This window comes from Malania oleifera, chromosome 13 (assembly GCF_029873635.1).
Source record: "Malania oleifera isolate guangnan ecotype guangnan chromosome 13, ASM2987363v1, whole genome shotgun sequence".
Taxonomy (NCBI): Eukaryota; Viridiplantae; Streptophyta; class Magnoliopsida; order Santalales; family Ximeniaceae; genus Malania; species Malania oleifera.
This window is the reverse complement of record NC_080429.1, coordinates 63,437,524-63,465,440: the sequence shown is the minus strand read 5'-3', so window position 1 is coordinate 63,465,440 and position 27,917 is coordinate 63,437,524. Positions and strand designations below refer to the sequence as shown.

Below are 27,917 nucleotides of genomic sequence, written 5' to 3'. Positions count from 1 at the left end.
GAAAGTCAACCCGTGATCATTATGTGGCTCGTCTAAAGGGCTGTCTTGTTGCTAAGGGGTATACTTAGGTGTATGGTTTGGATTATTCTGATACCTTTCATCCAACTGCCTAACTTACATTAGTACATCTATTCATCTCCTTGGCTACTACTTCTCAATGGCCTTTGCATCAGTTAGATGTGAAGAATGCCTTCTTGGATGGTGATCTTGAGGAGGAGGTCTCTATGGAGCAACTACTTGGGTTTGTTGCTCAAGGGGAGTCAGCCTTAGTGTGTTAGCTCAAGAAGACACTATATGGTTTAAAACAGTTTCCCAGACCATGGTTTGGTCGATTCAGTACTGTAGTACTTGAGTTTGGTCTTTGATGGTGTTCAGGGGATCATTATGTGTTTTATCGTCATACTTTATTGAGTAGGATCCTTCTTGTTGTTTATGTGGATGATATTGTTATTACAAGTGATGATAATAAAGGTATTCAGAGTCTTAAACTTTTTATACAAACTAAGTTTCGAACTAGAGATTTGGGATTGTTGAAATATTTCTTGGTTATATCTAGATCTCGTATGAGAACTATTTTGTCATAGAGGAAGTATGTTCTTGATTTGTTGGATGAAATTGGTCTGTTGGGATCCAAATCGGTTGATACTCCCATAGATCCTAACAAGAAGTTAATGTTGGCTATGGGTGATTTGCTGCCTAATCTTGGAAAATACCAAAGACTTGTTGGAAAGTTGATTTATCTCACAGTCACTTGGCTAGATATATCTTTTGCAACAAGTGTTGTGAGTCAATTTCTAGATTATCGAAGGACAAGTCATTGGGATGCAGTTATTCGCATCTTGAGATATCTCAAAGTTGCACCTGGGAGAGGTCTTTTATATTGTGAGCAGGGTCACACTTATATTCATGGATATATGGATGCAGATTGGGTTGGATTGCCTTTTGATCAGAGATCCAAAATCGGGTACTGTATCTTGGTTGGTGGTAATTTGGTTCCTTGAAAGAGTAAGAAACAATCTGTGGTGGCCAGGTCAAGTGCTGAATTAGAGTATAAAGTTGTGGCTCACACTACTTGTAAACTTGTTTGGTCAAAGAACATGTTGGAAGAATTGAATTTTTCGCATTCTCAGTCTATGAAGTTGATGTGTAATAGTCAGGTTGCTCTTCATGTTGCCTCCAATCCGGTCTTTCATGAGCGGACGAAACACATTGAAGTTGATTGCCACTTTTTCCGAGAGAAACTTGTGCAGAAGCTCATTACTACCGCTTATGTGAAGTCTAATGTGTAGCTTGCTGATTTGTTTACCAAAGCTTTTTTTTTTGGGGGGGGGGGGTGCTGGTGTTAAATTTATTTGTAAAAAGCTAGGCGCATATGACATTTATGCTCTAGCTTGAGGAGGAGTGTTAAGAGGTTATTTATGTCTTTTAGTATTATTATTATTAAGTGTGTTAGTATGTTGGTTAGTGAGAGTTAGTAAGGGTATTATTGTCATTAGAATGTATTTGATTTGTATTAGAGAGAGAGGGATAGACCTATCGTCAAGTTAGGTCTTTCATTTTAATCAAAATCTCAACAGTTATAAATGCTGATTACAATAAAAATAATTGCAAAATAGCCGCAAAGCACTTAAATACACAAATAACCCAAAATTAACTAAAATTAAAAAAATACTTAATTTTAAATCTTCAAAGGGATATGATCTCCTAGAGTTGTTGCAAGTGGTCATCCATAAGATTAATTCAACCTTGATGCCCAAAAATGACAAATATATTATGATGAGGGATTTTAGGCCTATTACTACGGTAATGAGTTTATGTAAGATTTTACCTAATGTGTTGGTGAATAGATTAACTGAGGTTTTGGATGATACCATTGCTTGTTACCGTAGTGCCTTTATGGGGGGTTTACTGAATTTTGGATGTAGCTTTGGTTACTAATAAAGTTACAGAGCATAGTCATGGGAAGGAGGTTTTCTTAATGTTAGATTTTGAGAAGGCTCAAAGAGGATGTGTTTAGTTTTTTGGATTTTTGGTTCTAGATGGAGAAAGTGGACTGTGAGTTTCTTACCCATATTTTCAGTGATAGTTACTATGAGCCTAAATTGTGGTTTAATGCTTCCTGTGTCGTGGTGGTCCGTCTTGGAGGATTTTGTTGGGGGGGGGGGGTGTTGGGCTTGTTGAGGTGATCCATTATCTCCTTTTCTATTTTCTAGTGTGGTAGATGTTCATTGAAGGATGATTAATCTTGGTGGGTGGGGAGCGGTGTATTATGGGTTTAGAGGTGCTGATTGACCCACATTTTCAATTTGCTGATGACAGTACTTTCTTTCTCTTTGACCATTAAGGTATCGTTGCACAATAGGAGGCCTTTTAAGGCTTTATCTCTGGATGTATGTTGTTTATGTTTTGACAGTTTAGAATTTGTTTCACTTGTCCCTTCTTTGCTCTTTTTAATGGAGGATGTGGAATAATTGATTTGGTCTTTTTGGAGAGAATTGGGTGTGACAAGTGTTGTTGGAGGATCTTTTGACTCTCTTTTTGTGGTTTAGGAGTAGAGATGGTTTGGCATTGTGGAGCTGCAGGTTTTTTTTTAAATTTTGTGGAGGGTATGGTAAGAGCAGAACAACAAACAAAAACAAAACCAAGCCTTAGTCCCACTAAGTGGGGTCGGCTATATGAATCCTTTTCCGCCAATTTATGCGATCATGGACCATTTCTTTTAATAGATTCAAAGACATTAAATCCTTACTCACTATCTCCTCCCAAGTTATTTTAGGTCTACCCCTACCCCTTCTACTGCCCCCCACAGTAACTAAATCACTCTTCCTCACAGGTACATTATAAGGCCTACGTTGCAATTATCCATACCATCTGAGTCGTCATTCCCTTATCTTATCTTCTATAGGAGCTACACCTAACTTACCACGAATATGTTCATTCCTTAATTTATCTTTTAATGTTATACCACTCATCCATCTAAGCATCCTCATCTCGGCAACTTTTACTTTTTGGATATTATGTTTCTTCGTCGCCCAACATTCTGATCCATATAGCATAGCTGGTCTTATAGATGTCCTATAAAACTTCCCTTTCAATTTTAAGGGTATTCTACGATCACATAGAATACTTGAAGAACTTCTCCATTTTACCCAACCTGCTTTAACTCTATGCATTACATCATCTTCAATTTCTCCTTCAGCTTGCATAATAGATCCAAGGTATCGAAATCTACAAGTACTATTTATTTCTTCATCATCAAGTTTAACTTTGTCTCCAATATTCCTCCTATCATTACTAAAATTACATTTCATATATTCTGTTTTATTTCTACTTATTTTAAAGCCTCTGGATTCCAAAGCTTCTCTCCATAATTCTAACTCAGCCTCTACTCCATCCCTAGTTTCGTCAATTAATACAATATCATCTGCAAACAACATACACCATGGAACCTCCTTTTGAATACTCTTAGTTAATTGGTCCATCACTAAAGCAAAAGGATAAGGACTCAACGCAGATCCTTGATGTACACCTATGGTAATTGGAAATTCTCTAGTTTCTCCATCTATAGTCTTTACACTAGTCATTACTCCATCGTATATATCCTTAATGACATCGGTATACCTACAACATACACCCTTTTTTTCTAAAACCCACCATAAAACTTCCCTAGGTATCCTATCATATACTTTCTCAAGGTCAATAAATATCATATGCAAGTCCCTCTTCTTTTCCCTAAACTTTTCCATTAATCTTCTTAAAAGATAAATAGCTTTTGTGGTAGATCTCCCAGGCATAAAACCAAATTGATTTTCTGAGATCTTCGTTTCTAACCTTAATCTTTGTTCAACTACTCTTTCCCATAGTTTCATCGTATGACTCATAAGTTTAATTCCACGATAGTTATTACAATTTTGAATATCTCCTTTATTTTTGTATATAGGTATTAAAGTGCTTTTCCTCCATTCATCTGGCATTTTCTTAGTTTTTACAATTGTATTAAATAAATTAGTTAACCATATAATTCCGTTATCACCCAAGTATTTCCAAACTTCAATTAGGATGTTATCTGGTCCCATAGCTTTCCCATTTTTCATCTTTTTTAGTGCAAACTTAACTTCGTTAACTCTAATTTTTCGAATAAATCTTATATTTTTAGTCTTTTCCTCATTTGACAATTCTAAATTTAAGCCTTCTATTTGGTTTTCATTAAACAACTTACTAAAGTAACTTCGCCATCTTTCTTTAATATCTTCGTCCTTAACCAAGACAATATCATCCTCACTTTTTATACATTTTACATTTCCTAAGTCCTTGTTCTTCCTTTCTCTAGCTTTAGCAAGTTTAAATATATCTCTTTCCCCTTCTTTTGTACCTAATCTATCATACAAACTATTAAATGATCTATATTTAGCTTCACTAACGGCCCTTTTTGCATCTTTTCTTGCCTCCTTATATTTTTCAAAGTTATCGTTGTTTCTACATTTTTGCCACGTTTTATACCAAATTCTTTTTGTCTTTATGATTTTTTGTACATCTTTATCCCACCACCAACTTTCTTTGCTATTTGAGAATCTTCCCCTTGATTCGCCTAAAATCTCTTTTGCTATCTTTTTAATAGAGTTAGCTAATCTATTCCAAAGAGTATTTGAATCTATCCCATCCTCTAAGGTCCAATCCCCATCTTTGATCATTTTATCTTTAAATTTTATTATATTTTCTCCTTTTAGGTTCCACCATCTAGTTCTCCTACACTGGTTTATTTTATCATTTTTCTTCCATTTTTTAATGCATATATCTAACACTAAGACTCTATGTTGTGTGGTTAGACTTTCACCTGGAATAACTTTACAATCCTTGCATGATACACGATCTACCCTCCTAGTTAAAAAAAAATCTATTTGACTTCTATTTTGTCCACTTTTAAAGGTTATTAAGTATTCTTCTCTCTTCTTAAAGCAAGTATTCATTATACTAAAATCATATGACATAGCAAAGTCTAAGATCGTCTCACCAGACTCATTTTTGTCTCCATATCCATATCCTCTATGTATCTTTTCATAATTTTTATTATCTCTTCCAACATGTCCATTCAGATCTCCTCCTATAAATATTTTCTCAGTCCCTGGTATGCCTTGTATAATACTATCCATATCTTCCCAAAATTGTCTCTTAAGATTTTCTGCTAAGCCAACTTGAGGAGCATAAGCACTAATCATATTTATTATCTCTTGTCCTAATACCATTTTGATTTTTATAATTCTATCCCTTACTCTAATTACATCCACAACGCTATCTTTTAAGTTTTTGTCTATAATAATGCCTACTCCATTCTTATGTTTTTCTTTTTCAGTGTATCAAAGTTTAAAACCTGATTTATCGATTTCTCTAGCTTTCTCCCCCACCCACTTAGTTTTTTGAAGGCAAATTATATTAATTCTTCTTCTAATCATTGTATCCACAATTTCCATGCTTTTACCCGTAAGTGTCCCTATATTCCAAGTTGCTAATCTAATCCTAGTTTCCTGAACTAACGTCTTTACTTGCCCACATCCATAATGATGCAGGACCCTCGCATATTTGACACTGTACCCGGGCGCCGACACGGCGATGTCTTTATCTGTGCTTTGGGTTAGGATAAAGCATTTGCTCTTGTTGGTTTTTTGGCTTTTGTTTGCTTCAGAGGATTATCTTTTTCAGGCTTACAGTGTGACTGGTGGGCCGTGCTGTTTTGAACTTTTGATATTTATTTTCTTTAATTGTTTTATTTTTGAAGAGGATTTCTTATGTTACTTTTTCTACTCCCTCTTCTTTTCCATAAAAAAAGCTATTTTTCCATAAAAAAAATTTTGCTTACTCTTTTGCAAGTTTTTGAAGTGTGTTAGGGTACAGATCAATCTTTATAAGAGTGATCTGGTGGGTATTATTTTCAACCAAGGGTTTTTATTCAAGTTTGCTAAGTTGTTATTCATAGCTGCCCATTTCCTATTTATGTGTTTTATTTTATTTTATTTTATTTTTTTAATTTTGGAGTTGTTATCTCTTGGATTTTAGTAGTCTACAAGGTAGCCAGGAAAGAGGATACATGGAGAGGGGCATTTTCTACTTTGAGAGGGCGTATAACTTTGATCTATGAAGCATTGATACTGACATGTGGCATGATATGGAACTATACTGACACTGCAATGTGGAAATTTAAAATTAGGATATGACATGGCAGGGATAAATTATTAATTAATTTTTTGAAAATACAAATTTATGCAAGTTTTCCCTCTTACAATGAAATATATTGATATAAAATAAATTTAAGGTGAGTTATAAGAATAATTTATGCACATTCTACAAATAAATTCTAGCTAAGGAAAAAGGCAAATGCATTTGGTGGCCTTGAAAGACAGTTACACAGCACTGACAGTAATGAGAAACAAAGCAGTAAAGAAAGAAGTTTTGAAAAGAAAGGCAGAGCAATGGTCACGCAGAGAGCCGCTGTTAGAACTCATCGAGGAGTCACAAATCACAATTAGCAATCTAAAAAGGGTGGGGGTGGGTTAACTGCTGGCACTGAGAAAGATAAGTGAGTGGGTGAATGACTCTGCAATCAGGAATCAGGATAAAAAAAGGCTGTCAGAACTTTCCGGAGAAGACCAAGCTGCTTCTCAGGTCTGGACTTTGTTTCTAAGGCTTCAAGGGCTTCCTTCATTCAACCAAGGGTAATTGAAAGACTCAAACCAAAAACAGCAATATTTGACTAATAATAATAATAATTGACCAAGTGACTTGGTTCTTAGCTTATTCTGAACATGTATGTGAATACTGAATACAGCAAAAAATAAATGTTCAAAAGAAAAACCCTTGATGTAGGACAGCAAGAGACAGAAACAGAGAGAAGATTGAGGGAAGGAATAGAGAGAAGGGAGAAGAAGATAGAAACAGCCGCTGAGTTAGAAACAGGACAGAATGGAACATAACAGAGAGAAACGAGAGAGAGGAAAAAGGAAGGAGAAGATATGAGAGGGGGAGAGAGAATAGATGTAAGGGCAATGGGAAGAGAGAGGGATTATTGTGAAACTTAACCAATCATCAAAAGATTCTTAACCTTACATCATAAGCCTATATATATAGGAAACTAAGAAACTGTATAAGATAATCTCAAAATAATAAAAAATTACAAAATAACCACAAAGTAATTAAGCATTACTGAAAAAAAATATCACTAAACTACTGTAATACTTAATCTCTTAAATCTACGCCTTCTAGAAAACTATTTAAAAGGAGGCAAAAGTGGTCCTCTATCATCCTACATTGTTCTATATACTAAAATTTTTTAAACTGCACAATTGAGGCTTGCTTCAAGATAAGGCATGCCTACAATGCCTTCTGGCTTAGTCTGACATACCAAAATCTTGAAAGGGTAACACATAATTCCTCAATGCTCATGTATTTGACAAATTGCTTACTTTTTATGCCTTTCAGATAGAGGCTTACAGATTTTGGGATTTTGAATTTAAGTTAGATTTGGTTTGTAAATTAGAGTCATCAAAATTTAATCAAATGCTTATTTGAAAAGATGAAGGAATGTTCTAATAGGAGTGAATGTCTACTCTCTTGAGACTAAACCTTTCCGAAACATCTAAGAGTTACATGTTTTATCATGGATAAAATTTGAACTTTGTAATGTTAAGTCACGGTCTAGGAGCCTTGCAACCGTGACACATGGTTTTGGTGTATGATTTTGACTTGGGGGGAAGGTTGGTTAACCTAGATTCAACTATGTGGTTGTCATGGGCATGGTTTTGCTATGTCATTTTGACATTGGGGCTGGTTTGGATGGTATTGATGATGGCGTTCTTGAACTGAAGATGTATGATCATTACATCTCTAGTGATTACTCATATATGAATGGGAATACTTCAGAGACATAACTTTTAGGGGAACACTGGATGAGAGGCCTACCTTCCTTGATAGTAAGCACCTTGAGGAGCACTCAGGGGTAGGCTCTTGACATCTTCGAGGCGTGTCTTTGGTTTTTGTGTGGGATTGGGAGCTCCATAGACAATTCGTTTGAGAATGAGATTGTGTGGTGCTCTTAGACCGGAGGTTTGGGTGTTTGCTCTTCTTGGTCATTGACTATAGGGTTGGGTGGTGTCATCCAAGACCTTGATTGGGTTGTGAGGATGAGAGTTACCCTTAGTGCTAGTGGAATGAGTTTAACTCCCTTATTGTTCAAGTCTGGGTTCCTTAGTGATGACCTTAGTTGGATCAAGGGCTTTTGAGCCATGAGATTTGATCCATTGGGTTAGACACTTGAGTGTTTCTTTAGATGAGGATAAGTATGGATGGGTTGGACTTGGTGTTGTCTTGCCGCCGCTTGGGTGTGACTCCTTGAAACTTAGGTAGATCTTGGTGAGGGTGATTTGTTTTGGCCTTTGAGATCTCTACATTCATGACACTATGCTTAATGCTTCACGTGGCTTACTTGAGTGAATTTAATATTGTTTTCGTAGAATGACCAACATGTACTTTAAAAAATCGTATTTGAATTTATTTATTTTAATATTTTTTTGGTCATTTTCCAAAATTTATTCTTACTTTCCCAAAATTTGTTCGTTTGTTTTTTTCCTGTCTATTTGTACTTTATTTATATATTTTATACAAAAGAAAAAAAATTCTTATAAGGCTTATGATTCAGCACCTTGAGGTTTATACCTTATTTCTATTAGGATTCCCAAATTAATTGGTTTTCTATTTAATGATAGGATTCCCAAATCAATTGGGATTTCTATTAATCTATTATGATTCCCAATGAATTCTATTTAATGTTAGGATTATTTATTATTGGGATTTTTATTTAATGTGATAGGATTCCCAAATCAATTGGGATTGAGTCCATTAAGGACTTGGATTTGGATATTTTACATTCCTAATAGGAGTAAGTTTCCCTACCCCATATATATGTAACCCTAGGGGCTTTTCCGTCCAAGCCATAACATAATTCATTGCCTTTGGGCTATTTGGAGGCAGATTCCCTCGAAGTGATCAAACCCCATTTTCTCTTACAATTTTACCTTTTTAAAATTTCCCCTACTTCTCCCTTATAAAACCTTAGGATCTTATCATTTGGTACCAGAGTCGGGGTTCTTGTGGATGTCGTTAATCCGCCAACAAAAGTAAGATATTGGAATTCTTGATCTTCACTCATACGCAATGGCCTAAAAAAACATAGAGTCCTAGATGGAAGTTAGGCTAAAGGCTGAACTTAGCAATATGTTTAAGTCTCAATTTGAAGAGATTCTAGCATCGCTCTCTGAACTACTCATTACATCTTCCCACAAAGAGAGAGAAGATGATGCCTTTACATTAGGTAATTGTAGGGAGCAAATGTATGGGCACGAAGGAGGTTATAAAGGAGAGCGTGATTGTGGTCCTTCTCATATGAAGGTGGAATTTCCTTGGTGGGACAATGATGACTCTATCATTTGGGTTTCTAGGAGTGAAAAATACTTTTGCTTTTTCTGCACTCTTGAATAGAGGGCACAGTTGCAAAAAGGGACAATTGTTGATGATTGAACTAGGGGAGGAGCGAAAATAGGTTAAGGATGACCTCCCTTATTCAAATTAGGAAGGTATGGAATTTGATGATAATGATGAATCTATCACTTGTTTAGTTCATGCTTTAGTTGGTTATGCTAATCCTCAAACCATGAAAATTAGTGGCTTCCTAAAACACCAGCTGGTTTCTATCTTAATTGATATAGGTAGCACTAATAATTTCGTGGACACTAAAATTGCTAAACGACTAGCCTATCTGGTGGAGCATTGTGAAAAGTTTGATGTGAAGGTTGTAGATGGAAAGACCTTGACATGTTAGAGCAAGTGACCGAAGGTTAAACTGACTATGCAAAACCATGGCTTGTATGTTGATTTGTTTTTGCTAGTAGAAGTTTATGAAGTAGTTTTGGGTATTGAATGGTTAAGGACTTTAGGTGATGTAGCTTGGAATTTCTCTAAACTGGTTATGAAGTTTGTCGTGAATGGCTAGAGAGTGACTCTTAAAGGCAAATGTTGTGGTAATGTCACCACAATTTCAAGCCTTCGTATGGAGAAGCTCCTTAAGAAGGAGCGACATGGTTGCTTGGTACATCTTCGAGCACTATAGTTACAACATCAATCTGGCCAGAATGAAAGGCTCTTTTATTTTTGAATTTTTGACCTATTTGCAGAGCCATAGGGATTGCCACCTCAGTGAACACATGATCACCATTTTCCTTCATTGCCAGGTAGTGTCCCAACTGATGTCAATCCTTATCACTATCCTTATTTTCAGAAAGCATAAATAGAAAAGGTAGTGAAAGAAATGTTAGATGTGGGCATAATTCAGCCAAGTGTCAATCCATATTCTTCTCCTGTCTTATTGGTGAAGAAGATGGATGGCTTTTGGTAGATGTGTGTTGATTATTAAGAACTAAACAAGAACATTGTGAGGGATACATACCCCATCCCTGTTGTGGATGAATTGTTAGATGAGTTGGGAGGTGCCCAGTAGTTCACCAAACTCGATTTGAGGTCAGGCTATCACCAGATTCGGGTACACAAGGATGACATTCAAAAGATTGTGTTCAGAACTCACAATGGCCATTATGAATTCTTGGTTATACCTTTTGGTTGAACCAATGTGTCTTTGACCTTCCAAAGTCTAATGAATGACATTTTTCAATCTTATGTAAGTTTGTTCTTATATTTTTTGATCATATCCTGATATGTAGCTCATCTCTTGAAGATCATTTAGGTCATTTGTGAATTGTACTCACCACTCCTCGTGAGCATCATCTGTTTGTCAAGAAATCCAAATGTAGTTTTGCTTGATCATGTGGTATACCTTGGGTATATTGTTTCCTAAGAAGGTGTTTCAATTGACCTTCTAAAATACAAGTGATGTAAGACTGACCTATTCCTCAAACAATCAAAATGCTTCGAGGATTTTTAGGGTTAACTGGTTACTATTGCAAGTTTGTCAAGGATTTATGGAAATATTAGCGCTCCACTGATTGCTGTACTGAAAAAGGATGCATTCAAATGGAGTGAGGAAGCTGAAAGAGCCTTTGTCAAGCTTAAGCACGCAATATCCACCACACCAATTCTTGCCCTGCCAGATTTCAACAAGGTGTTCATCATTAAGTCTGATGCATCAAGAGCTGGCATTGGTGTAGTTTTAATGTAAGACAAATGCCCCATTGCTTTTATCAGTGAGACTTTTTCTCCATCTCACATTGACATGTCCGTTTATGGCAAAGAGATGCTAGTCATAGTGCGTGCAGTTAAAAAGTGGAGACTGCGTTTAATTAGTTGGCATTTCCAAATCCAAACTGATCACAAGAGTTTGAAGTATTTTTTGGAGCAATGAATCTCTTCCATGGAACAACAAAAGTGGGTCACTAAGTTGTTGGGCTCTGACTGAGATTATTTCCAAGAAGGGGACAAAGAATGTGGTGGTAGATGCGCTTTCATGACTTCTTGAACAAGTTGAACTTATAGCTATTTGTGTACCTGCATGTACTATTGAGCAAATTATGAAGGAATATCTGGGGACTAGAGGTATTATCCAAAAGCTACAAAAGAGCCAACTTCAGTTCCTTCTTACCATTGGGACTCTTTACTTACTATATAAAGGGAGGATTTTATTAGTGCCATTCAGCCCACAAGCAAACCGTACTGCAAGATTTACACACATCACCGACTGTAGGTCACTCGGGTTTTCTTAGAACCTACAAGCGTATTTGCTCAGGAATTTTACTGGAAGGGAATGAATGGTGAAATCAAAAAAAGATTGTGGCAGAATGTGATGTTTGTCAACGACAGAAAGGGGAAACCGTGGCGAGTCTAGGCTTAGCTTCTTCCTATTCCAGAAGAAGCTTGGACTGATATCTCCATGAATTTCATTGAGGGACTACCATCTTCTCATGGTAAGTCTATTGTTTTTGTTATTGTGTACTCTCCCACAAAATATGATCATTTTTGTGCCATAATTCGCCCTTATATTGCTATAAGTGTTGCTCGTACTTTTGTTGAGAATATTGAGAATTTGCATGAAATTTTTCAGTATGTTGTCAGTGATTGTGACAAAGTCTTTACCAGCAACTTTTGGAAGGAGCTTTTCCGTTTGTAAGGAACACAATTGAAAATGAGCACATCATATCATCCACGATCAGATGGGCAAATTGAAGTTGTTAACAAGTGCTTGGAGACTTATCTTCGTTGCTTTGCTAGTGACAAATTGAAGGATTGGGGTGTGATGGCTCCTATTGGTAGAAAGGTGGTATAATACCACTTATCATTCCTCCATCAAGTTGACTCCGTTTGAGGCTGTTTATGGTCGAGCTCCTCCTGTTCTTGCTAAGTATTCAGCTGGATCATCTAGAGTTGATTAACTTGACAAGTTACATGATTGAGATGCAGTGCTTCAGCTCCTGAAGGAAAATCTTGTTGTAGCTCAGGCTTGTGTGAAATAGCAAGTTGATAAGCACCATAGTGAAAGGGAATTTGTAGTGGGAGATTGGGTATTTCTCAAGCTACAGCCCGGTCTGTGACTGTTTGTTCTTCAATGAAGTCGTCTCATCAATTCTACAAGCCTTATAAGATCCTAAAACATAAAGGCCCTGTTGCTTATCGTCTTGACTTACCAATAGGTTCTAAGGTACATCCAGTTTTTCATTTGTCTTGCCTAAAAATGAAGTTGGGGGAGCAAGTTACTGTGTAGCGCCACTTGCCTAATGTTGCACCTAAAGGTGAGGTTCAAGTGCAGCCACAAGCAATTTTGGATCGCTGGGTGGTCAAATGTAGAAGTCGAGACATTATAGAAGTTTTAGTTCACTAGTCTCGCTTACCATTTGAAGATGCAACTTATGAAACTTATCAATCCTTGGAGGAGAGATTCCTAGAGTTTATTGTTGCTTAGCCTTGAGGACAAGGCTGATTTGAAGGAGGCAAGAATGTTAGGATTCCCAAATCAATTGGGATTTTCTATTTAATGATAGGATTCCCAAACCAATTGGGATTTCTAATTAATGTATTATGATTCCCAATGGATTTTATATAACGTTAGGATTATTTAATGTTGGGATTTTTATTTAATGTGTTAGGATCCCCAAATCAATTGGGATTGAGTCCATTAAGGACTTGGATTGGGATATTTTACATTCCTAAAGGATTCTTAAATTAGTTGGGATTTCTATTAATCTAGTATGATTCTCAATGACTTCTATTTAATGTTAGGATTATTTAACGTCGGGATTTTTATTAATCAATTGAGATTGAGCCTATTAAGGACTTGGATTGGGATATTTTACATTCCTAATAGGAGTAAGTTTCCCTACTCTATGTATGTAACTCTATGGGGCTTTTCTATCCAAGCAATAACATAATTCATACCCTTTGGCTAATTTGGTGGCAGATTACCTTAAAGTGATTGAACCCTATTTTCTCTTACTATTTTCCTTTTTTAAAATTTCCCCAATTTCTCCACAATAAAATCCTAGGGTCTTATCAACTTCATTATGGTTAAAACACTTGGCATTATGCCTTTGCCTTTTGAAACACTTATATTGTGGCATCTTTCTTTTCCCTTATCATGTTTTACATTAGCTTATTGTTATTGATAGACATGACAGTTCTATTGAGTACATAATTCTATATATTTAACTCCCTTGTCTTGCAGCTCTAGTATATGAGCTCCATTTAAGTCTATGTGGTTAGGTTTCTTATCGCAATGCTTTGATTGGTTTGAATCATTTTACTCTAGAACTCATCATATATATATATACTTTAAATATCAGCCATTTGACTTCTGATTTGTTTCCCAATTCCCATATAATTTGATGCTTTGGCCATATAGGTGTTGCTGACAAAGAGGTTCATATTTGCACCACCTAAAGGATCGGCTGCTGCAGAAACAAATCCTAGTGAACATCTCCTTGCAGCTTTAGAGGAGAGCACCCCGAGATCTCTTTTACATTATCTTGCATATCTTGATTTGTGTATGGTTTGTGAGAGAAATGTTGATACCTGGCGCCGAGCTGCTTTTTTTGAAGAAACAGCTGAAACTTACAAGAGAGTCGTGGCTGCATGTGTTAGGCCTCTGGAACAGTTCGTGTTGAAGCTGGGTGAGGGTTTGGAAAGTTGTTCTGTTGACAATACATGGCAGTTGTCCAATCAGTTAGGACCACCGACTGATTCATGTATTGAATCAAAATTTTATGAGCTCTTTAATGACTCTCAGGTACCAAAAGCATTGCTGATTTAAATCATTATATGCAACTTGTTCATTAATTTATTTATTTTGCTGATGTTATATTTTTGCAAATCTTTTGAAAAAACAAAATTAATGCTTAAATCTCTCTTTACTTTTTAATCTTTTGATATAGTTGTAACTTTATGTCTAGGGAATTTATGCAATACTGATTCATGTGTGAAATTTTTCTAGTGCTTTAATATGGCTGTTAAGTATTATTTATTTATTTATTTATACTTGTCATTTTTATATTATTTGTCGTGAGAGTCTTAGATGATATTAGTAGTTATAGGCTTATAGATTTTTTTTTTGGATAAAAAGAAGATTTATCACAATAGGATATCAACAGTTATATTCTCTTTGTTTTTGTGTTTGGTAATTATAATGCGTGATTATGAACTACGGGGTATATGATCCCACATGTGAGACAAGGATGAGTAGATAGCTTGGGGTTTCGTCGTAGCCCAAATACACGATTGAAATGATTGTGTGTTTTCAAGATAATCTTCATGTCATTATTTAGATTTTAGTTCTTTATATAGTTTATGATTAGGTGTTGAATTAAGATTTAATGCTAATTTAGGTATGAGTATAATATTTCTTTTGATTACATGTATGATTATTTGATTTTATGCTATTTGAGTTCTTTTGTTTCTTTCACTACTTATTTAGTTTATTTGTGTTTTAAATTAGATGATTCCATAGTTGTAAAATTGACATTTGAATCATGATGGTAATCTCAATTTCTTGAGTCAAGAATCGATAATCAAATTGAATAATAAGATTCGGTAAAAAAATTGAAAAATCAATTCTAAATGACATGCACCAATATACAACAAATAAAATAGTAAAATACATTGAATGAATGAAATTTATTAGATGTGGATCAATCATGTTGCTAATTGGAATGAGGCTTGCTTTGAAGCAAGTTTTGTTGGCTTGAATCCTACCATGATCTAACTCAAACATATGCTCATATAAAATAAACAACAAACCATTCTAAGATTATATTCTATTGATGCTTGACAGTTGAATGTTGAATAGCTGATACAATGTAATAATAGAACACAAAGTCTAAAAGTTTAAGATACACTTAAAAAAATAAGTTAAGAGCCCAGAAAAATTTAAGAAAATTTAAATTTATGTTTATGAAGTGTAAGCGTGTAACATATTCAATAATAAGGAATCATATGTATGCTTTCTTCAACAATGAGAGCAATTAAGAAAAAAATTGAACTTATGGCTTTTATGATAATGAGTTGACAATTTTTTTTTGAACTTTATGGTGTTCAATACAAAAAAAAAAAAAAAAGAAAAAAAAAAAAGAAAAAAAAAAAAAGGAAATCATTTTTAATGCATGGGCTATCTCTAACAACTAAAACATGAAGAAATGAACCAAAAACAAAAACAAAATTGATTAAAAATGAAATGCTAAATGTGGAGAAGACAACCAAGTAACACACCTACACACAAGGAGTTGGCTCAGGTTTTCTGCTAATCTTCTTGATAGAAGAATGCATAAAACAGAGAGGTGCAAAATGACAAGGCTAGGAGTCTTGTTTTCTTCTCTCTTATGGGACAGAACTCATGTAAATAGAATTTAGAATGTAATTGTGCCTAAAAAAAAAAGGAAGTTAGAAAGGCTTTTAATCGGAGTGTAAGAGGAGTTGGATCTGCCTGGAGCAGAATGTGACATGATAAAGATGAATTGCAAGAACCCTGCAATTTGATAGGATTTTGCAACTCACCTGGGTGAATCATGATTCCTATAGATTCAGTCACCTCTCAGATTCTATCCTGCAATTCGACTTGAAATGTGTCTTGCTTGACATGAATCATATAATTGAATAAAAAATTGTATGATTCTAACTATGGCTGAGTCCATGCTTATTCTTTGAGTAGCTTTAATTAAATGATTCTGTGTGATTGTGCTTGATTTATGGTTTGATTTGACTATTTGAGTTATTTGAGGGGGATTAAATGCACCCGTGGTCACTTGACTATGGACTAAAATCATTGAGGCTAGCAAACACTTTATTATTTATTTTTTGTGCGATGAGGTCACTGATCTACCTAATCATTGCAGTCTCCCTTTCTCTCTGATTTAAATGTGTCTCCACTATATTTGCTTACATAGAAGGCACTTTTTGCGTGCGTGGCAGCATGGGTCCTACCTTGGGAGATGCCTCTTCGTTTCCCTCCAAAAAGAGTCATGTGACTCCTTCATGAATTCATCATTTTAACTCTTTCTATTCTAGGGTTTTGAAAGGTGGAGAAGAAGTCGAAATTGCTGAATTGAAGCTCCGACCAACTTTCCTGATCACCTTCTTTGTCTTGGGTTCTCTGTTTCTCACTCCAATCAAAACCATTCATCCACTTCCCAAGACAAGATGGGTAACGTATCCATTTTGGCCATCTGTGGGAGCGCCATGAAATGCATCAGAATGTCTTGTTTTGCAGAGGCATTGTCGTGGCTGTTCACTCCATTTTCAAACACACATCCTGCCCCAAATCCATATTTTTCCACTTTCGTTGTGGTTCACATTCTCAAGTATATTCCCTTCAATTTGAATTTGAAGTTCAAAGTTTACATGTTCAATGAGAAGTGTGCGGGAAGCGGTAACTTCACATCGGCACCAGTGAAATGCGCCGTGATAATGGGAGTATCGATGTTTGAGTGCTGTAGCAAGGGGGGCACTCTAAATTGATTACTTCTGTCACCAGCAATTCCAACTGGTTGTAAGTAAGCCGTCAGAAAAATCGTCAAAGTGATGTTGGAATCTGTGATGGTGTTCCCTTTTGCCACGACTTTGTTGGGATTGCCGGTGCTAGGGGAAGAATAAGAAGAAGTGAAATCCAGCTTTTGATTTGCCACGCTGATGGATTCCAACATAAGGCATAGAAAGTGCCCGGGGTTTTCAAAACCATGGGAGTAGAAACCATGGTTATCAAAATCCCGATCCAAATTGTGCTATTTACGATCGTACGATCCATACTTGCCTAAACAATCCAGATCTTAAGTAGAATCTTAATAAAGTAGGATCCCAGTAGGATCTTATTTGGAACCTTAGGATCTTAGGATCTCGATCCTATTTGCGATCCTACCAATCCTACTTTTTCAATGGAATATGGATTTTTCCTGTTTAGGATTTCGATGAAAAAGTCTCAGTATTTATTTTTATTGGCCAAAACACTTCACTTTTGCAATAAGCACAAAATTTGGTTTAGTTGGATAAATGCATCAAATTAGGCAACATAATGAGCATGTTTTAGGATTTGTTCAATCCAAGTCAACAGAGCAGTTGAGCATCTTTGAAAGCTCTCTTCCTTCAAAATTGAAAGCTCTATGAGAGCTTAGATTTCTTGATAGACAGATCCTAGGTTGTCTATCAGTAGGCTTGGACTGTTCCTTCTTCCAACAATAGAAGAGGTCAGCTGACAGCTTGGAGATCAATAGAGAGCTTCAACAAATAGGAAGTTGCACAGTTAGGCTGAGAGCTTAAAATTGCAGGCCTGTTGCAGTTATGCGGTATCTTTGTGGTTCTTTTTACTTTTATTTTTTTATTTTTTTTTCTCCTCTTATTATTGACAAGCCAGATACCTATCTTTTTTCCCAAAACAAAGCGCATATAGTTTTATGCTTCCTTTTCTTTTCTTTGCGACTAACAAAATGTTCTTTCTCTTCCTTCTTTTTTTCCTTCTCCTTGTTCTTATGGTCTGATGACAAAACTATGGAAACTGAGAAATTTACATCAGTTCATTGTATTAAGATTAGCAATTTCTTCTTCCTTCTTATCTTCATTCTTTTTGATTTTCTTTTTAATTATAATTATTAAATAAATAAGCTAGCAATAGTCTGCCCTTTGCAGAGCACTTTGCAGTTCAGGCTATTTAGATTTTTTTTTAATCTTTTTTGAATGTTCAAAATTGTTGAAATGAAAAACCTGCTAGGTGCTAGCTTGCAAGCTAGCTACATTCTTGAAATTTGCTTTAATTTCTTAAACTTACTACCAAGTTTTTAGGACTATTTTATTGAGAGTTGTCATAAATCACCAAATATATAAAATTTTAATTTATTTTACATTGTAAGTGGAATTTTACGATACGCGATCTGATCCTACAATCTGATCCTGTGGACCCTCCAACAATCTAATGTAGGATCCCGATTCTAACAACCTTGGTAGAAACCATCTTGGTGCTGGTAATGTCAGCCTCAGCACCAAAGTTCATTTTGCTAGATCCCATGTGCCAGTAGGCAAAAGGCTGGATCCCATTGCTGTAGCCTTGTTGACAATCTGATTTCCTCTGTTCGTCAAGCTTTGGAAAATCCCTTGAACTACGTGAGGAGTTATTTGGGTGAAATTCTTGAACCCTGCATTGACCATGATTCTGATGACGTTGTTGTCGATGATATCTGGAATCTATGGAGTGTGTCCCTAACTGGGTCAAAGGTAATTGGAGTGCTAGAGTACCTGCAGCGTGAGCTTTAGAAAGCACTTCTCTGGCAAGTTTTGGTTGGACCGGAGTTATGGTGAACTTCACAACCTTTTACTATGTGCTGTAATTGATTGAGTTCATCTTCTTCTTCTTCTTCTTCTCTTTTTTTTTTTGGTGTGTGTGTGTAAATGAACACAGATTAATTACAGAAAATGAAGAAGATTTTAATTTTATGTTTTGTTTTATTTAATTTGTGTCATAACAATTCTAGGACTCTGCTTGCTACACACACTAAAATGGCTTTCCATGTAAGCATTTCCAGAGAGATTGCTTTTGGTAGATGAGTGACCTTTGTGTACAAATAAAGTTTAGTGACCTCAATTGCTTTTAGTCAATAGTTGGGTGACCATGGGTGCATTTAACTCTAATTTAGGGTTTGTTTCGTATCATTTCTATTTTGTGTTTTCTGTTTTGGTTGTTGGATAGGGAAAGAAACTGGTTATGACGATGCATTTGTTTATATTGCTAGTTGAGTTAATTTAGGGTCTGTTTGATATCATTTATATTTTTTATTTTATGTTTTTGTTGTTGTGCAGGGAAGAAATTGTTCATCATAGTGCATTTGTTTATGTTGCTAATTTGTTTGTTAGTTTTTGCCCAAAAACTGAAAACCATTGGTTTTCAGTTGTGCAACCTGTTGTCACGATGCTTTAATATCCATAATTGGCTTTGTAGATCAAATCATTCATTGTATACAAAATCTTAATTAAAATTAAAATAAAATGACCATACGAATTTAAAATAAAATTAAAATAAAAATGCACATTTTTTTTTTAAAATTTGAGAAAACAATAAAAGTCAGTCAAAGAATCATTTTGACCTCTTTTCTGTTGTCATGTACAATAGGATTGTTCTTTTGGGTTCCTTTATGCGTTGATCTTGTTAAGAGATTAGGGGTTTTGGGGAGTAATGGTGGTTTATGTTAGTCTACAGTCTCATGTAGTTTTGTTTGTGTGGCCTTCTTGTCTTTTGTAGTTTTTTTTTTTTAATTTATTATTTATTATTTATTATTTATTTTTTTACCAGTAAAATAATTTTATTTAAAGAGCATCATGGGATGCCAACCCAGAGTACAGAGTCAACCGTCTTGCAGGGTGTCTCATAAACCTGAAATTACATTGTGTTCATTCACTACAACAGCTAGAAACCACGGTGATCCGCTGCTCTTTACTTATCTGAAGCAGTGTAATTGAATTTTTGAACACTCTTTTGTTCCTTTCCTTCCAAACACGTCGGAAAATTGCAAGAGGGATGAGAGACAATGCCTTTCTCTTTTCTTTGGTTGCCTAAATTTCTTTCCAAGCCCAGAGCTCCCCTACCACAGAGCTGGCAGTAGCCCACCATTGTCTGATCAAAGTCAGAGCCATATTCCAAAGGTTCCTGGTGCAGGGGTAATGAAAGAGGATTTGCTCAACTGGTTCTGCATCAGCCATGCAATGAAAACACTTGTTGGCAATGGTCAACCCCCTTTTCTGCAGGTTGAACAGTGTTAAGATCTTTCCAGGTGTTGCCTTTCAGGAAGAAAAGCAATCTTTGTTGTGGTAGCTGTCTTCAAAATTCATGTCCATGGGGTACTGCTGTGGTTTGATTCCATTGATGAGAGTTTCGTGTAGAAGGATCTGACTGAAGACCCTGTTTTTATATAAGGCCCACTCTGGTAGATTGGGAATGTTTTGGCGTCGGAAATTGTAGAGATTGCTGTAAAAGTCAATGAGATGATGGAGATTCCAACCTGCCATGTTCTGAAAAGGAAATGTTCTAGATCCTCTGATCTGATGTTTGAAGGTGATGACTGATGAGTGCTTCCTTATCACAGGCCAAGTTGTAGATGGCAGGAAATAATAACATAGAGCCTGTCGCTACTTCCACACATCGTGCCAAATGTAAATGTTGTCCCCATTCTCTACTTAAAATCTGATAAAGGGATGAAGTCATACCATGGTTTCCTGATGAATTTCCACACCCCTACACTTTATGGTTCTTTACCAGCTTGAGTGGTCCATTCATTATGCTTAACCCAAATTAGTAAGCAATGATTCCCTGCCGAAGGTGGTGACTATGGCACAGTTTTGCTTTTGTTGAGACATAAATATTAGATGCTGTTTTGATGTCTAACAAGGTGGTTGATGATGTCGAAAAGGTGGCGTAAGAAGGGAGTGGTTTTTGTAATTGGATTTTGAGAAGGCTTATGACTTGGTGAATTAGAGCTTTCTAGACAATGTGATGGATAAGAAAGGTTTCAGGCTCGTGTGGAGGAATTGGATAAAAGGATGCCTAAGCTCTACAAATATGTCGGTGATTGTAAATGGACAGCCTAGGGAGTGGTTTAGGGGCTTCTCAGGGCCTAAGGCAAGGGGATCCCTTATTATTATTCATCCTGGTGGTTGGTGGGTCAAGTAGGTTGATTTTGCATGCTTAGGGTTTAGTGATGATAAATGATTATTGGTTGGGAAGGAGGAGTTTGATTGGGCTGGATTTTCATGGGGTTTCAATCATGTAATGAGACTGATATTTTTTTGGGGGATAGAAAAAAGAAAAATCATTATGGGAGTGGAAATGAAATATAAAGGATCCTAATTGTTAAGAAAAATAAAGAAATAAATAAAAGATGAGAGAGAACATAATATCAGCTGATCTATTTGAAAAATCTTGGAAGCAAATTGGAAATGAAATATAAAGGATCCTAATTGTTAAGAAAAATAAAGAAATAAATAAAAGATGAGAGAGAACATAATATCAGCTGATCTATTTGAAAAATCTTGGAAGCAAATTGGAAATGAAATATAAAGGATCCTAATTGTTAAGAAAAATAAAGAAATAAATAAAAGATGAGAGAGAACATAATATCAGCTGATCTATTTGAAAAATCTTGGAAGCAAATTGATGTAGGACCTAAAGAAATAGAATTGAGAGAGAAACAGTGAGGAGGGAAGTAGAGAGAAGGGAGAAGAAAGAGGCTGATGTGCAGGACTGAACACAGGACAGAGACAACTGTGAACAGAACATAGAATTTAAGCAGAACAGAGAGACCAGAAGAAGGGAGGAGGAAGGAGGAGATGAGAAGAGGGAACTGTACGAAAGATAGAGGCTGCAGTTTTGACTAAAAAATGAGGGCTGCCCCATGCAACTTACAAACGAGGTATTGATATCTACAACTGAGAGAGAGAGATGGTAACCGTCTATGCCACTTACAAAGTATTGATGCCTACAACTAACTGAAAGATGAAAATACATAAAACCCAACATAACATGAAATTACACAACAGGAAAAAATCTAATACAATCAGTTTCCTAATTCCATGCCTAAAGTATGCCAAGTAGGCAGCGTAAAATGTAGGTGACTAGGTGGTCCTGCATCTTAAATTCCTTTGAAACAATCAGAGGTAAAAGCCCAAAATGACCGGAAAAACCAATTCTATAAGCCATTGTTGCCCTACCCTTGGAACATACTACAGCCCCAGGTGGCGAAGAGCCGACATCAAGGTGCCAAACCTTCCCTCTCGGGGAAGATCAGCCTGTTATCCCTAGAGTAACTTTTATCCGTTGAGCGACGACCCTTCCACTTGGCTCCGTTGGATCATGAAGACCGACTTTCATCCTCGCTTGATGGGTAAGTAAACATAAAAGATATCCTATTGATTACCATATTTAATTTACAATATATTAACTTCTATAAAAGTATAAAATTCAAATAAAACCCACAAATTCTTAATTTTAGCTTCCCACTTGGGTACATATTCTCCAACAACTAGCTATGAGTTAGATGCTTGTCAAATGCTATATCATGTCCAGGATGCTGTCCCTTGATCAGTGGAGTACCTAGGGCAAAAAACTTGGCACCGCATGCTAGTGCACCTGCTGTTTCTCCATCTTCAGTTTGAATCAACGAGCATCAACCCAACATTTTTGAATGTTGTTTTTGTTGATTTTTTGTCTGAGAAATCAATGATTAATGTTGACGAATCACCAGTTCTTTGGAACTGTTCAAATGCTTATTATTATTGTTCATTGGTATTGTTCACCATCACTGTTCATGTACAATGATCACTACTGGTGTTGATTGATCATTGTCTGTCCACAGGTACTGTTCAATTCTATTGTCGATTGCAGCCCAAATTTTATTGTTTTTAAAAAACTGATGGCATTCTGGGGAAAAATTGTACTTATTCCTTAATTGGTCTTGGATGGTAGCAAGTTGAAGTACCTTCCTCCAGTAATTGTCTTCGTATTCCAGGTTGTATTTATTGCATTCATTGAGTTCATGGGATTGTCATGTACTATTGATGTTCCATAGCCTTGTCTTTATAAAGGCTTTCATTTGCATTTTAAAGCCTCTTAATAGATTACTTGTTAACTTTTGCTTGAATAAGTGAACCGAACCTGTTTTGTACAATCGCTTAATGGCTCATATCAGCCTCACTGAATCAAACTAGGCAACGATCTGATTTGGAAGAAGGCCTTTGAAGAGGCTTTGATGCTTCTCTCTCTCTTTGGTCCTTGCAAATTCAAGTAGAAGTTTCCTCTTTTATTCAAAGGGATCTTGTCAGGGTGATGTTTGTTGATTCCTTATGTTTGGAATTAATAATTGGTGTCTAGCTTCTTTATTTTTTCAGTTTTCAAATTATTTTTTGAACTATGAAAATTAAAATTAAAATTTGTGTTATTTGTAACTGGGCTTTTTTTTTTTTTTTTAAAAATGTTATTTTTGTCATGTGCATTTAAATTTGTATCAATTTTGTAAAATTTAAGTATTTTTTAGTAGTTTTTTTTAGTTTTTAGTTTTTGTATTTGTGTGTGTTTTTTTAAAACTTATGAATGTGCATGCTTTTGCCATTTTAACCCTTAAAACCTAAAGAGTTTTAGATATATCTACTAGTTTAGGGTTCTCCATGGATCAAAGTGGTTTGTTTCTCTGACCAAGGAAGAGCATTATCCCATGTTCTGTGAGGTAATAATACTCGCTAATTATTTTGCAGCTATTCGCATGGTGTGCACGGGCTGTTGCATCGTTGACTGCTCATTCACACAGGGAGGACAGGTGTGGGGTCGCTCAACTTTCCGGCAGCAATGCTGTAGTTATCTCAACCCTTCTGTCCTGCCTGCTGGCTGTCGAAACATTAATGGGGAAGAAGACAAACTTGCAATCCCATCAGCTAACAGGACCAGCTGGTATTCGGTGGGCAACGCTGAACACAGGAAGGAAAGACGCGACGACTGCCATTATGGGTAAAAAGAGAGGTGGTCCGTTGCACGTGAAGGCTTATGCCCTGGCAGATGTTATGAGGACGACAGTCTATTGCATTGTCTCTGCTTTCCATGGCGAGATGCTAAGAAATGACAAAGCTAGACTTCTGGAGGATTGGATCGTTTCCAGCAAGCCTCTATATGGGACTCGTGAACTCCTCTTACATAAATTACGTCTGTTCCTTGATTTCCAAGCTTGCTAGCAGCACGTGAGCTTCTTTCGCCAGCCTCATTCACTCTCTCCATTGCTCTTAAGCAGTTACCAGCCTTACAAGAGATCCTTGTTATGGAATGTTGGGCGCCTAGGAGTTGTGTGGAACGTGGTGAACGTCTTCCAGTTTTGTACGTTGGGAACATTTGAGCAGAGAGAATCCCACATGATACGTTGTTGCGTGATGTTTTATAGAAACTGGCTAGGCTGTTGCATGTCATCTTTCACAGCTTTCTGTAAATTTGGATAAAATAAGTGCATTTTTGTTTAATCAACGATTTTGTTCATTTCCCTTTCTCCAGTGTTCTGAGCCGAGGGGGTGCCTACAACTCTGAGGGCCGTTTCTTGTGGAAAATATTTTTTGTTTTTTGTTTTATTTTTATTTTATATTTTCTAGATTTACATTAAAAAAAAGAAATAATTTTTTTTTAAAATGTCAAATGATTTTTCATTTTTCATTTTGAGATTTAAAATAATTGAAAAAATAACTTATTTTTTGAGTTTTTAAAAATTATACAAGGGATCCATACGATTAAAGTCTGATTCAAATTTCATGTTCCTATGTGCAAATAAAATTAGAAATTTAGAAAAATAATAAAAAGATATTTTCTAACCTTTATATAATTTTGGAAAATTAGAAAACAATGTGCCATTTAGATAGTTATTTAAAATATTATAAATAAAAATTAAAATCATTTCCGCCAACAAAGAGTGTCAGAATTGTTCATTTATTACATGCAAATGTGGTTAAAATGAAAAATTGGCTATACTTTTTATAATATTTTGGAAAACTCAATACAACAACGAAAAATCAAACTGTAAGTTCCTATAGGTGGTGTTGGTTACATGAATGATTTTTTTTTTCTTTTTATCAATTTACATGATCATGAACAATTTCCTTTGACAAATTTAGGACTATTAAATTGTTATTCACTTTATTTTAGGTCTACTTCTATCCTTTCTATTGCCCCTCATAATAACTAATTCATCATTCCTTAGGAGAGTTTTATTTGGTCTACATTGTAGGTGCCCAAACCATCTAAGTTGTTCCTCTCATATCATAACTTGTACAAAAGCTACGCATAACTTTATGTGAATATGTTCATTCTTAACTTGTACAAAAGCTTTTTTATCTCGATAATTTTTGCATTTTGGATACGTTTTTTAGTTGCGCACCATATTTTGATGCATTTAGCATAATTGGTCTTACAATCATCTCGTAGAGTTTCCTTCTTAATATTAAGGGTATTTTTTGATCACAAAGCACATTGAAACACTTCTACATTTTGTCCAACCTACTTTGCATTACATCTTATCAATTTCTCAACTTACATAATAGATATAAGGTACCAAAATCTAGTAGTGCTATTGATTTCTTGACTATTAAGTTTAACCTTTTCTTTAATATTTCTCCTACTATGACTATAATTACATTTCATATATTTTGTCTTATTTTTACTGATCCTAAAATCTGTAGATTCTAAAGCTTCTTTTTATAATTCTAATTTAGATTCTACTCCACCCCTAATTTCATCAATCACGACAATTTTTGCATTTTGGATATATTTTTTAGTCGCGGGCAACATTCTGATGCATTTAGCATTAGGATTGTACATGGTTCAGTTTTGCCAGAACCGAAAACCGAACCAAAATTTTTGATTTTGGGATTTTCGAACTGAAACCGAAATCGAAACAGAACCAAAATTATGCTTTAATTGAAAACCAAAAATGTGGCGGTTCGGTTTTAAACCAATTTTTTTTACAAAAAAAAACCTTTATTTTTCATAAAGTTGTTGAAAATTTATTGAGCATTTTAATTTTTTATAGGGACGCAAAATAAAATCTGTTGGACACTTTTAACAAAAATAACCTTTATTTTTCATAAAGTTCTTAAAAATTTATTGAGCATTTTTATTTTCTATAGTGGCTATATGGCTATATTGCATGCTATATTTTTACTATATATATCTTATATAATTCGGTTTTTCAGTTTTTTTTTTTTCGGTTTGGTTTCAACATAAAACCGAAACTGAACATTTTTATTTTTAGAAACCGCAACAAAAATCGAAAACCGAACCATTTATGGTTTTGGTCTGGTTTTCAATTTTTCGGTAATATTTGTACACCCTTATTTAGCATAATTGGTCTTACAATCATCCCATAGAACTTCCTTCTTAATTTTAACGGTGTTTTATGATCACAAAGCACACTGAAATACTTCTACATTTTATCTAACCTACTTTAATTCTATATATTATATTCTATCAATTTCTCCTTTAACTTACATAATAGATCCAAGATACTAAAATCTACTAGTGCTATCAATTTCTTGACTATCAAGTTTTAACCTTTTCTTAAATATTTCTCTTGCTATGACTATAATTACATTTCATATATTCTGTCTTATTTCTACTTATCCTAAAACCTCTAGATTCTAAAACTTTTCTCTATAATTCTAATTTAGATTCTACTCCACCCTTAATTTCATCAATCACAACAATATCATTTGCAAAGAACATAGATCACAAAACCTCATTTTGGATGCTCCATCACTAGAGCAGAAAGATAAAGGCGCAAAGCAAATCCTTGATATACACCAATTGTGATTGGAAATTCCTTAATCTCTCAACCACTAGCCTTAATGTGAGTCATTATTCCATCGTACATATCCTTAATGACACGAATATATTGACTAAATGCACTTTTTTATCCCCCTAAAACTAGTCATAAAACTTCCTTACGTACGTTATCATATGCTTTCTTAAGTCAATAAATACCATATGCATGTCCCTCTTCTTTTTTCCTAAATGCTTACGTTAATCTTCTTAAAAAATATATAACTTTTGTAATAGATCTTTCAAGCATAAAACCAAATTGATTTTCTGAAACCTTCGTTTTTAACCTTAAGTCTTTGCTCATCTACCCTTTCCTACAGTTTCATTGTATGATTGATAAGTTTAATTTTACGACAATTATTACAATTTTGAATATCCCCTTATTCTTGTATATATGTATTAAAGTACTTTTTCTCCATACGTCATACATTTTCTTAGTTTTTATAATTGTGTTAAATAAATTAGTTAAGCATATAAATTAGCTATTACCTAGGCATTTCCAAACTCCAATTAGGATGTTATCTTGTACTATAGTTTTGCTATATTTCATCTTTTTTAATGCAAACTTAACTTCATTAACTCTAATTTTGCAAATAAATTTAATATTTTTAATCTTTTCCTTATTCGTTAATTTTAGGTGTTATTTGTTGCTTTTATACTTTGGTTTTTGTAAGCAAAGAAGGAAGAGGGAAAAACATGAAGGGGTAGCACAAGAGAGATCGTCGACGAATGCCCTGTGTTTGTCGATGAGGGGACAACAACGGTTCGTCGACGAAGGCTCTGAAATTCGTTGACGAGAAAATATTGAGAGCAGGAAATCTTAGACTTATGAATTCATCGACGAAAGCCTGTTATCATCGATGAAGTGTCTTCTGTAGATCGTCAACGAAGCTCTGTACTCGTCGATGAAAGACGCTTAGGCTGCGAGCAGGTTTTCTGAATTTTGAATTTTTGAACATTGGGTGGTTGGGCAAATGGAGGGAAACCATCGAGAAACTTCTATATATGTAATTCTGGGCATACATTGAAGAGAAAGTGATAATTTGTGAAGTGTATTATGTACATTGTG

The 27,917-nt window shown here is 35.3% G+C and overlaps 1 protein-coding gene across 1 annotated transcript in view; it reads left to right on the top strand.

Annotated features, from left to right (window-relative positions):
* LOC131146567 (uncharacterized) overlaps positions 1–24,520 on the top strand; it is a 49,802-nt gene extending 25,282 nt beyond the window's left edge. Inside the window, exons 3-4 of the mRNA XM_058096235.1 lie at positions 13,886–14,269; positions 23,755–24,520. Coding sequence (XP_057952218.1) covers positions 13,886–14,269; positions 23,755–24,225 — 855 coding nt within the window. The 3' untranslated portion in view covers positions 24,226–24,520. The remainder of the gene's footprint in view (positions 1–13,885; positions 14,270–23,754) is intronic.
* The last annotated feature ends 3,397 nt before the right edge of the window (positions 24,521–27,917 follow it).